Source organism: Eumetopias jubatus, unplaced genomic scaffold (genome assembly GCF_037043125.1).
Source record: "Eumetopias jubatus isolate StellerSeaLion01/CBP00866 unplaced genomic scaffold, mEumJub1_p1.0 scaffold_3, whole genome shotgun sequence".
Classification (NCBI taxonomy): Eukaryota; Metazoa; Chordata; class Mammalia; order Carnivora; family Otariidae; genus Eumetopias; species Eumetopias jubatus.
This window is the reverse complement of record NW_028274809.1, coordinates 9,706,126-9,718,538: the sequence shown is the minus strand read 5'-3', so window position 1 is coordinate 9,718,538 and position 12,413 is coordinate 9,706,126. Positions and strand designations below refer to the sequence as shown.

The following is a 12,413-nucleotide window of genomic DNA, read 5'->3' as shown; positions in this document are numbered from 1 at the left end:
TATTGTGGACATTGCTGCTATACACATTGGGGTGCACGTGCCCCTTCAGATCTCTACATTTGTATCTTTGGGGTAAATACCCAGTAGTGCAATTGCTGGATCGTATGGTAGCTCTATTTTCAACTTTTCAACAACTTTCAACTTTTTTGAGGAACCTCCATACTGTTTTCCAGAGTGGCTGCACCAGCTTGCATTCCCACCAACAGTGCAGGAGGGTTCCCCTTTCTCCACATCCCCCCGCAACATCTGTCGTTTCCTGACTTGTTAATTTTAGCCATTCTGACTGGTGTGAGGTGGTATCTCATTGAGGTTTTGATTTGGATTTCCCTGATGCCGAGCGATGTGGAGCACTTTTTCATGTGTCTGTTGGCCATTTGGATGTCTTCTTGGGAAAAATGTCTGTTCATGTCTTCTGCCCATTTCTTGATTGGATCCTTTGTTCTTTGGGTGTTGAGTTTAATAAGTTCTTTATAGATTTTGGATACTAGCCCATTATCTGATATGTCATTTGCAAATATTTTCTCCCATTCTGTCGGTTGTCTTTTGGTTTTGTTGACTGTTTCTTTTGCTGTGCAAAAGCTTTTTATCTTGATGAAATCCCAATAGTTCATTTTTGCCCTTGCTTCCCTTGCCTTTGGCGATGTTTCTAGAAAGAAGTTGCTGCGGCTGAGGTCAAAGAGGTTGCTGCCTGTGTTCTCCTTTAGGATTTTGATGGACTCCTGTCTCACATTTAGGTCTTTCAACCATTTGGAGTCTATTTTTGTGTGTGGTATAAGGAAATGGTCCAGTTTCATTCTTCTGCATGTGGCTGTCCAATTTTCCCAACACCATTTGTTGAAGAGACTGTCTTTTTTCCATTGGACATTCTTTCCTGCTTTGTCGAAGATTAATTGACCATAGAGTTGAGAGTCCATTTCTGGGCTCTCGATTCTGTTCCATTGATCCATGTGTCTGTTTTTGTGCCAGTACCATACTGTCTTGATAATCACAGCTTTGTAATAGAGCTTGAAGTCCAGAATTGTGATGCTACGAGCTTTGCTTTTCTTTTTCAACATTCCTCTGGCTATTAGGGGTCTTTTCTGATTGCATACAAATTTTAGGATTATTTGTTCCATTTCTTTGAAAAAAGTTGATGATATTTTGATAGGGATTGCATTGAATGTGTAGATTGCTCTAGGTAGCATTGACATCTTCACAATATTTGTTCTTCCAATCCATGAGCATGGAACGTTTTTTCATTTCTTTGTGTCTTCCTCAACTTCTTTCATGAGTATTTTATGGTTTTCTGAGTACAGATCCTTTGCCTCTTTGGTTAGATTTATTCCTAGGTATCTTATGGTTTTGGGTGCAATTGTAAATGGAATCTACTCATTAATTTCTCTTTCTTCTATCTTGTTGGTGTACAGGAATGCCACTGATTACTGTGCGTTGATTTTATATCCTGCCACTTTATTGAATTCCTGTATGAGTTCTAGCAGTTTTGGGGTGGAGTTTTTTTGGGTTTTCCACATAAAATATCATATCATCTGCAAAGAGTGAGAGTTTGACTTCTTCTTTGCCAATTTGGATGCCTTTTATTTCTTTTTGTTGTCTGATGGCTGTGGCTAGGACTTCTAATACTATGTTGAATAGCAGTGGACTGCTATTTCCTTACACATGGACATCCCTGCCATGTTCCTGACCTTAGGGGGAAAGCTCTCAAGTTTTTCCCCATTGAGAATGATATTCGCTGTGGGTTTTTCATAGATGGCTTTTATGATATTGAGGTATGTACCCTCTATCCCTATACTCTGAAGAGTTTTGATCAAGAAAGGATGCTGTACTTTGTCAAATGCTTTTTCTGCATCTATTGAGAGAATCATATGGTTCTTGTTCTTTCTTTTATTAATATACTGTATCACATTGATTGATTTGCAGATGTTGAACCAACCTTGCAGCCCAGGGATAAATCCCACTTGGTCGTGGTGAATAATCCTTTTAATATACTGTTGTATCCTACTGGCTAGTATTTTGGTGAGAATTTTTGCATCCATGTTCATCAGGGATATTGGTCTGTAATTCTCCTTTTCGATGGGGTCTTTGTCTGGTTTGGGGATCAAGGTAATGGTGGCCTCATAAAACGAGTTTGGAAGTTTTCCTTCCATTTCTACTTTTTGGAACAGTTTCAGAAGAATAGGTACTAATTCTTTTTTAAATGTTTGGTAGAATTCCCCTGGGAAGCCATCTGGCCCTGGGCTCTTGTTTGTTGGGAGATTTTTGATGACTGCTTCAATTTCCGTAGTGGTTATAGGTCTGTTCAGGTTTTCTATTTCTTCCTGGTTAAGTTTTGGTAGGTGATACATCTCTAGGAATGCATCCATTTCTTCCAGATTATCTAATTTGCTGGTATAGAGTTGCTCATAATATGTTCTTATAATTGTTTGTATTTCTTTGGTGTTGGTTGTGATCTCTCCTCTTTCATTCATGATTTTGTTGATTTGGGTCATTTCTCTTTTCTTTTTGATAAGTCTGGCCAGGGGTTTATCAATCTTATTAATTCTTTCAAAGAACCAGCTCCTAGTTTTGTTGATCTCTTCTACTGTTCTTTTGGTTTCTATTTCATTGATTTCTGCTCTGATCTTTATTATTTCTCTTCTCCTGCTGGGTTTAGGCTTTATTTCCTGTTCTTTCTCCAGCTCCTTTAGATGTAGGGTTAGGTTGTGTATTTGAGAGCTTTCTTGTTTCTTGAGAAAGCCTTGTATTGCTATATACTATCCTCTTAGGACTGCTTTTGCTGTATCCCAAAGATTTTGGACAGTTGTGTTTTCATTTTCATTTGTTTCCATGAATTTTTTTATTCTTCTTTAATTTCCTGGTTGACCCATTCATTCTTTAGTAGGATGCTCTTTAGCCTCTGTGTATTTGAGTTCTTTCTGACTTTCTTCTTGTGATTGAGTTCTAGTTTCAAAGCATTGTGGTCTGAAAATATGCAGGGAATGATCCCAATCTTTTGGTACTGGTTGAGACTGATTTGTGACCTAGGATGTGATCTATCCTGGAGAATGTTCCATGGGCACTAGAGAAGAATGTGTAGTCTGTTTCTTTGGGATGGAATGTTCTGAATATATCTGTGAAGTCCATTTGGTCCAGTGTGTCATTTAAAGTCTTTATTTCCTTGTTGATCTTTTGCTTAGATGATCTGTCCATTTCAGTGAGGGAGGTGTTAAAGTCCCCCACTATTATTGTATTGTTTTCGATGTGTTTCCTTGCTTTTGTTTTTAATTGGCTTATATAATTGGTTGCTCCCATGTTAGGGGCATAGATATTTACAACTGTTAGATCTTCTTGTTGGATAGACCCTTTAAGTAGGTTATAGTGTTCTTCCTCATCTCTTATTACAGTCTTTGGTTTAAAATCTAATTTGTCTGATATAACGATTGCCACCCCAGCTTTCTTTTGGTGTCCATTAGCATGGTAAATAGTTTTCCACCCCCTCACTTTCAATCTGGGGGTGTCTTTGGGTCTAAAATGAGTTTCCTGCAGACAGCATATTGATAGGTCTTGTTTTTTTATCCAATCTGATAGCCTGTGTCTTTTGATTGGGGCATTTAGCCCATCTACATTCAGGGTAACTATTGAAAGATATGAATGTAGTGCCATTGTATTGCCCATAAGGTGACTGTTACTGTATATTGTCTCTGTTCCTTTCTGGTCTATGTTACTTTTAGGTTCTCTCTTTGCTTAGAGGACTCCTTTCAATATTTCTTGTAGGGCTGGTTTTGTGTTTGCAAATTCCTTTAGTTTTTGTTTGTCCTGGAAGCTTTTTGTCTCTCCTTCTATTTTCAATGACAGCCTAGCTGGATATAGTATTCTTGGCTGCATATTTTTCTCGTTTAGTGCTCTGAAGATATCATGCCAGTCCTTTCTGGCCTGCCAGGTCTCTGTGGATAGGTCTGTTGCCAATCTAATGTTTCTACCATTGTAGGTTACAGATCTCTTCTCCTGAGCTGCTTTCAGGATTTTCTCTTTGTCTCTGAGACTCGTAAATTTTACTATTAGATGTCGGGGTGTTGACCTATTTTTATTGATTTTGAGCGGGGTTCTCTGTGCCTCCTAGCTTTTGATGCCTGTTTCCTTCCCCAAATTAGGGAAGTCCTCTGCAATAATTTGCTCCAATATACCTTCTGTCCCTCTCTCTCTTTCTTCTTCTTCTGGAATCCCAATAATTCTAATGTTGTTTCATCTTATCGTATCTCTTATCTCTCAAATTCTGCCCTCGTGATTCAGTAGTTGTTTATCTCTTTTTCTCAGCTTCATTTTCCATCATTTGGTCTTCTATATCACTAATTCTCTCTTCTGCCTCATTTATCCTAGCAGTTAGAGCCTCCATTTTTTTATTGCACCTCATTAATAGTCTTTTTGATTTCGACTTGGTTAGATTTTAGTTCTTTTATTTCTCCAGAAAGGGTTTCTCTAATAACTTCAACGCTTTTTTCAAGCCCAGCTAGTATCTTTAAAATCATCATTCTGAACTCTAGTTCCGACATCTTACTAATGTCCGTATTGATTAGGTCCCTGGCAGTCGGTACTGCCTCTTGTTCTTTTTGTTGAGGTGATTTTTTCTGTCTTGTCATTTTGTCCAGAGGAGAACAGATGAATGAGAGAACAAAAATATACTCTAAACAAATCAGAAAAGACCTGAAACCGGGGGAAAAGAAAGGGAAAGAATGAAAAAAAGAAAAAAAAAGGAAAAGAAAAAGATAAAACAAACAAACAGAACCAAAACAAACAAAAAAACAGAATATGATCAAATATGATCAGCCTGGTGCATAGATCAGTGCCACACACTAGATTTTGGGTGTATTTTGGTCTGTTAGAAGAAAGTGCCTCCCAAAATTTTAAAGAAAGAAAAACTTATATATGTACAAAAATAAGGGTTAATATGATGAAGGGATGGAATATGACTGTAAAGATGAAAATTATAAAAATTTTATAAAAGGAATTGATAAGATGTTGGTTGAAAAAAGAAAGAAGAGGATAAAAAAAAGGGAGAGACTGTGATCAGGCAGGAGACTAGAACAAAGCCATACACTAGAGATTTAGGGTATATTTTGATCTGTTAGAAGAAACTGTATCCCAAAATTTTAAAGAGAGAACAACTTATATATATATATATATATATATACCAAAAATAAGGGTAACTACTGTGAAGGGATAGAATATGACTCTAAAAATGAAAAATAAAAAAGATTTTTTAAAAAAAGGATTGATATGATGTTGGTTGAAAAAGGGAAAAAGAAAAAAATCAGAAAAAAAATTAACTTTGAAAGGCTAAAGAATCATGGGGAAAAGCCATGAATTCTATGTGCAGTATTTCCCTGGTGCTGGAGTTCTGCCGTTTTCATTGATCGGTAAACTTGGTCTTGGCTTGCTGGCTGTTGGAGCTGATCTTCTGGGGGAGGGGCCTGTTGCCGTGGTTCCCAAGTGTCTTTGCCGGAGGCGGAATTGCCCCGCCCTTGTCGGTCCGGGCTAAGTAAGCTGCTCGGGTTTGCTCTCAGGAGCTTTTGTTCCCTGCAAGCCCTCGGTACAGCTTTGGAGGATGAGAGTGAAAATGGTGGCCTCCCAATCTCCGCCTGGAGGAGCTGAGAACTCGGGGCCCCGCTCCTCAGTGCGCCCCCAGAGAAAAGCAGTCAGTCACTCCCATCTCCCCGGTCTCCAGCTGCACTCTGTGCTCACCCGGCCTGTGACCGAGCGTTTCTATCTCTGGCACCCGACCCCGTGTGGAGTCTCCAAACCCAGCAGATCCCTGCGGTGCGTTCCCGCGCCGCTCCTCCCGGGGGAGGAAGGGGAGTCTCCCCGGATCTGCTGCTTGTTGGGTCCCTGCTGGAGGAGCAGTGGCCCGACTGGGCCGCGGATCACAGTTTATGGCCACCCCGAGCTGAGAGCCCGCGCCTCGGCTCCGTCTCTGCAGCCGGCTTCCCCGCTCCGATCCCTGGGAGCTCTGCCGCACTCAGGCACCCCCGGTCTTTCTGTGACCGCGAGGGTCCTGAGATCACACTGTCCCGCGAGGGTTCCACCCCCCGCTTAGCCACTGGAGCGACGTCCCTCAGCGGAGCCGACTTCTAAAAGGTCCAATTTTGGGCTCCGCGGCTCTAGCACTTGCCAGAAGCGGCCGACGGAGGCCCCCTCCCCCGCCGTCTATCCTCCCGAATATCGCCTCGGATTCACTTCTCCGCACGTCCTACCTTCCAGAAAGTGGTCGTTTTTCTGTTCAGAGAGTTGCTGCTCTTCTTTTCTTCGATCTCCTGTTGAGTTCGTAGGTGTTCAGAATGGTTTGATCCCTATTCAGCTGAATTCCTGGGACCAGACGAAATCAGGTCTCCTACTCCGCCGCCATCTTGCTCCGCCCCCAGCCTCCCCAACACTTTTTATTTCTTGTCCTTTTGATTCTAGCCATTCTGACAGGTATAAGATGGTATCTCATTGTGGTTTGGATTTGAATTTCCCTGATGATGAGTGATGTTGAACATCTTTTCATGTGTCTGTTGGCCAACTGTATGTTTTCATTGGAAAAAATGTTCACATCCTCTACCCTTTTTCAACCAATTTTTTAAATGTTGAGTTGTATAAGTTCTTTATATATTTTGGATATTTACCCTTTATTGGATATATATCATCTGTGAATATTTTCTCTCATTCAGTAGGTTGCCTTTTCGTTTTGTTGATATTTTTCCTTCACTGTGCACAAGTTTTTATTTTGGTGTGGTCCTAATAGTTTATTTTGCTTTTATTTCCCTCGCCTGAGGAGTCAGATCAGAAAAATGTTCCTGAGGCTGATGTCAAAGAGGTTACTGCCTGTCTTTTCTTCTAGGAATTTTATGTTTTCAGGTCTCACCTTTAGGTCTTTAATCCATTTTGAGTTTACTTTTGTGTATAGTACAAGAAAGTGGTCCAGTTTCATTCCTTTGCATGTCCAGTTTTCCCAGCACCATTTGTTAAAGAGACTGTCTTTTCCTCATTGTATATTCTTCCCTCCTTTGTCATAAGTTAATTGACCATATAAGTGTGAGTTTATTTCTGGGCTCTTTATTCTGTTCCATTGATCTGTGTGTCTCTTTTTTTGCCAATACCATACTGTTTTGATTACTACAGATTTGTAATATATTTTGAAATCTGGGAGTATGATGCCTCTAGCCTTGTTTTTTCTCAAGACTGCTGTGGCTATTTGGGGTCTTTGTGGTTCCCTATAAATTCTAGTATTATTTGTTCTAGTTCTGTGAAAAATGTTGTTGGTATTTTCATAGATTGATTTTTATCTTTCATTCTGTTGATGTCGTGTATCACATTGATTGATTGGCAAATATTGAATCATCCTTGCATTTCTAGAATAAATTCCACTTCGTTGTGGTGAGTGATCTTTTTAATGTATTGTTGAATGCAGTTTGCTAATATTTTTTTAAGGATTTTTGCATCTTTGTTCATCAGGGATACTGACCTATAGTTCTCTTTCTTTTCTTTTCTTTTTTCTTTCTTTCTTTTTTTTTTTGTAGTCTTTGTCTTGTTTTGGTATCAGGGTAATGCTGGTCTAATAGAATGTATCTGGAAGCTTTCCTTCCTCTTCTAATTTTTTGAAATAGTTTGAGAAGAACAGGTATTAACTCTTCTCTAAATGTTTGGTAGAGTTCACCTGTGAATCCAACTGGTCCTGGACTTATGGTTGTTGGGAGTTTTGATTGTCAATTCAATTCCATTACTAGTAATTGGTTTGGATTTTCTATTTCTTCCTAATTCAATTTTGGAAGATTGTGTATGTTTCTAGGAATCTATCCATTTCTTGCAGATTGTCCGATGTGTTAGCATATAAATTTTCATAGCAGTCTCTTACAATCCTTTGCATTTCTGTGGTATTGGTTCTTATTTCTCCTCTTTCATCTCTGATTTTGTTTCCTCTCTCTTTTTCTCTTGATGAGTCTGGCTAAAAGTTCATTAATTTTGTTTATTTTTCCAAAGAACTATCTCTTTGTTTCCTTGGTATTTTCTATGTTTGTTTGTTTGTTTCTATTTCATTTATTTCTGGTCTGATCTTTATTATTTCTTTCCTTCTACTAACCTTGGGATTTATTTGTTCTTTTTCTAGTTCTATTAGGTATAAGGTTAGATTATGTATTTGAGATTTTTCTTGTTTCCTGAGGTATTCTTGTATCACTATAAATTTCCCTCTTAGAACTGCTTTTGCTGTGTCCCAAGGATTTTGGACTGTTGTGTTTTCATTTTCATTTGTTTCTATATGTTTTTTTATTTCTTCTTTGATTTCTTCATTGACTCATTGGTTGTTTAGTAGCATGTCAGCAGCATCGTTTTTATATTTTATATTTTATTTTTTGTTTTCTCAGTGAGAAGGAGAGGCAGACATAAAATCCAAACTCTGAGTAACAGAGCCCTGTGGAACAGAGGCAAACCAAAAGGTAAAAAGAAAATAAAAATTAATTTAAAAAAGTACACATTTTCCATTTTCAGTAACTAAATGTCTAAGTTCTCATGCTTTATTCTACGTTTTTAGTAACAAACCTACTTCTGTATTGCTTTATGTAGCCGTACTGTTGAGAAATATATCAGATGTAGTCAATTTCCAAAATGTAACAGGGAGAGAAAGATGATAATACCACAAAAAAGTGATTTGGTGATGAATCTGCAACCAGACCTGGGGCCCAAGTGCCACTGCAGTGCTGCTTCTGCCAAACTGATAACTTTCAGGGCTGGAAGTAGTTGTAGCTGTGAAACACTGTGTAATTCACAAGTGATGTAGCTGTCCTTCCTCATGTCCCATGACCTTGAGGTGATCGTGTGGACTCGAGAGTGTCACTTTACCTCTTCTGCCTCGGTTTACTCATCTATAAAGTAAGATAAATAATAATAGCTTGACTGCCCTCCAAGGCCCATCTCAGCCTCATATAGTTTTGACCTCCTTGCTCGTTTTTGCCACCACTTTCAGCACAAATATCTTCTTTCAGGTTTAGCGTTTTGGGCAGCTATCTGACCTGTAGAATCCACCATAAAATCTCCCTTGGAACCCTGTATTACCACCTTTTATGTCTGTCTCTTTATTAAAGGAAATCTTCAGGACCTTCATTTAATCAGAATTTTTATCTGTGAGCTTTGACTTTCTCATCTGTAAAATGAGGATGGTATTAGTTCCTGTTTGATAATTTGTTCTAAGGATGAAGTAAGTTAATAGAGGCAAGGTCTAAGAATAGTTCTTGACACACAAGAAGCACTCAATAGATGTCTAACTTCAGTATACTTCTTACAGAGTTGCTTCGGAAATCTACAAAACACAGTTTCAAATTTATTTGGAGATAATAGTAAAAGAAATATAGGGTGAATCTCAGTTAAGTATCATCTTTGTAATTAAGTCTAGGCCAGGGTTCAGCAAACTATGGCCCACAGGACAAATCCAGCCCACTGACTATTTGTAAATAAACTTTTATTGGAACACAGCCACATCTTTTCATTTCCATATTATCTACGGATGGTTTCATAATACAAAAGCAGATTTGAATAGTCACAACAGCAATTATGTACCTTAAGTATTTACTGTCAGTTTATAGGAAAAAGTTCCTGACTTCTGATTCATTCACACATTTGCCATTTTTCTTGAAGTACTAGACAGGCTTCTGAAAAGTTACATTTGAATGGTGTTTGCAATGTAATTTTATAAACACAAACATCTGTGTTATTTTTTTACTTTCTCAGGGAGAAAAACGGTCATCTCTGGGTCTTTGAGAAGAGGCAGAAAAAGAGGTAAAAGGAAGTAAATAATATACTTTTAATAATTAAGTCTCTAAATTCTTATTTTATACTCTGTGTTTTGAGTGATCAATCAATTTTCTTAATTGGCTTTTAGAACAAGTAACAAATGTTAGGCTATTCATTGGCCTTGGTTAATTTCAACAGCAAGACAAGATGGTATAACACCCACTCCATTGATTAGCCAGTTGATCTGAGAGACCCCAGGCCTCCTTGGGCCTGTACAGGGCTTATTTGACTACACTGATAACTTTTGAGGAAGGAAATATAAAGAAAAAAATATAAAGGTTATGACTCTCATGATATTTAGCTGACCCTTCTCTTGCCCATATAGAGAGCCATAGGTTGCCCTTCAAGGGGGACCCTCGGTGGTAATACAAGACCCGTGTCCTAATTCCCAAACTTCCTTTGGTTGTGTGACTTTGGATTATCATTTGTGGGTTTGTTTGTTTGTTTTTTTTTTTGCCTCATTTTCCTTCTCTGTAAATGGGCAGGTGAATTAGACTGAGTGACCTTCTAGGCCCACCCCAGCTCTAACAGAATAACTCTGGAAGGACCACGGCCACCCACCCTTCCCATTCCATAGAGAAGCCCCAGCATTTGTCTTTAATGAATCGCCCTAAGTGTTGGTCAGAAGGGCAGGAGCAAGATGCTCCTGCTTCTGAAGTTCATTTTTAGACTTGCAATGCCTGCTTCAGCAGCATCAGATCCCAGTACCCCCACCCAAAGGATGTGCAGAGGTCCCCTCCCTGAGTAATTTGCATTTCTAGCATACTCTACCTTGAGTTTCCCTTTTAGCCGCAGAGAAAGCTCACATGAAGAAGTGCAAAAAAGCAGAGAGCAAGGAGAGAAGAGAGACACCGCCCCTGCTAGGTACCCCATTGCAATCTTGCTTTCTGTTCCTGAGCTGATTCCTCAAGCAGGGAAACAAAACTAAAAGTTGCGGTTTTTATCTCCAGCTACATAACTTCAAAGCAATAATATGGCGGGAGGAAATCATTGCACAATGGGGAGTTGTGGTCAACAAACTTGGAGATTCAGGCACCTCCACACAAAGCTTTTAATGTAGGGTTTTGCAGAATGACATTATCTTTGTGCTCCTAATCTGCCACAGAAGAAAGACCTAGAAGGGTAATGAGTTCATGGGGAAAAGCCCTCCCATACATTTTAAATGATAAAAGAAAGATCTCAAGATGGATGAGGTCAAAACAGTGCATAGTTGTAGAGAAAGATGGAATGAAAAAATAATGCTTCTTTGCAGGTCCAAGAATTCCCAGAGATACACGTATGAATTTTTGCCTTCCGGAACTTCCCGTGACCTGTGGAGAGGCAAAGGGGATTTTATATAAGGAGAAAATGAAACAAGGTGGATTTCATGATCTTCTATGCTTTTCAACTGGAAAATACCCATGTGAATAATATATTATTCAGGGGGTAGACGCCTGTGTCGGGGGTCTCCCAAGACCATCCCTAGGTTTGGTGATTCACTAGGAGGACTCACAGGAGTCTGCATATAGTGAACTCATGGTGATGATTTATTAGATTAAAAAGGGTACAAAGCAAAATCAGGGAAGGAAAAGACACACAGGACAAAGTCCAAAGGAAACCAGGTGCCAGTGTCCAAGAGTTTCTCCCGATACAGTCACACAGAACACACTTAATTCTCTAGCAATGAATTGTAGCAACACACGTGAAATGCCGTCTACCAGAGAGACAGCCCCCAGCCTTGGAGTCCAGGTTTTTATCAGGGGTTAGTCACGTCGGTGTCCTCTGCCTAGCACACGCCAAAATTTCAGACTCCCAGAAGGAGAGCAGGTGTTCGGCATAAACCATTTATATTGTTTATGTAAACAGCTTAGGACAGTGAGACACTCTTTAAAGGTCTGGGAATCGTGAGACCCCTGCCCAAATGCAAGTTCCCCAATGCCAGCCAAGAGCCAACCTTGTAAGCAGACCTTTCTAAAGATAGCAGCCTCTGGTCTGACCCATTAGCTCTTTTCTGTACAGCATCCCAGATAAGGTGGAGGAAAGATGACATTTCCACGCTTACAATTAATAAACACAAGAGGACATCTCTCCTTTCCCCATGGAAAATGTCCACAGGATGCCCACCCAGCACCCAATGCGAGACCAAGTACTTCAATATCAGGGTGGAATATGTACACATTTGGGAAATCTGGCTATAACCTTCACAACCCCATTCCCCTTAACATCTGTATAGCCTTATGCTAATGGGGAGGAGCCCAGGATTTAGAATTAGAGGACCTGGATTCAAGTTCCAGTGATACCATGAGTGTCTGTTCCATCTAGACCAAATTGCCAGTCTCTCTTATCCTGACCTTCCTCCCGAACAAAATGGGCATAATAATAAAACTTGCCTCACCGTGTTATTCTGAGGGGGGGAAATGAGATGGCAGATATAAAATACTTGGCAAATCATAACTGTTAAAGCACAGTACAAATGTTCATCTGTCATAATTGATTCCCCCACCCAAATATAGTTCTTTAGGCACCAACATGTATCAATGTTTGCCCCGTGACCATATTTTAGATGTATAATTTAACTTTTCCCACTTGATGACATTTCCATAATCACTTTTCCCATAGAGTAGTTATGAGTCCAAAAT

The 12,413-nt window shown here is 39.5% G+C and overlaps 1 protein-coding gene across 8 annotated transcripts in view; it reads left to right on the top strand.

Annotated features, from left to right (window-relative positions):
- Window positions 1–12,413, top strand: part of SP100 (SP100 nuclear body protein) — a 92,563-nt gene that overhangs the window by 68,047 nt on the left and 12,103 nt on the right. For 4 of the 8 annotated variants that reach the window (XM_088021514.1, XM_088021513.1, XM_088021512.1 and 1 more), the window contains 3 exons: window positions 8,373–8,444; window positions 9,733–9,780; window positions 11,048–11,152. In XM_088021514.1, the coding sequence (XP_087877640.1) occupies window positions 8,373–8,444; window positions 9,733–9,780; window positions 11,048–11,152 (225 nt within the window). Of the gene's footprint in view, window positions 1–8,372; window positions 8,445–9,732; window positions 9,781–11,047; window positions 11,153–12,413 lie in introns of those variants that run through there. The other 4 variants (XR_015767841.1, XR_015767840.1, XR_015767839.1 and 1 more) reach the window with 1 other exon arrangement.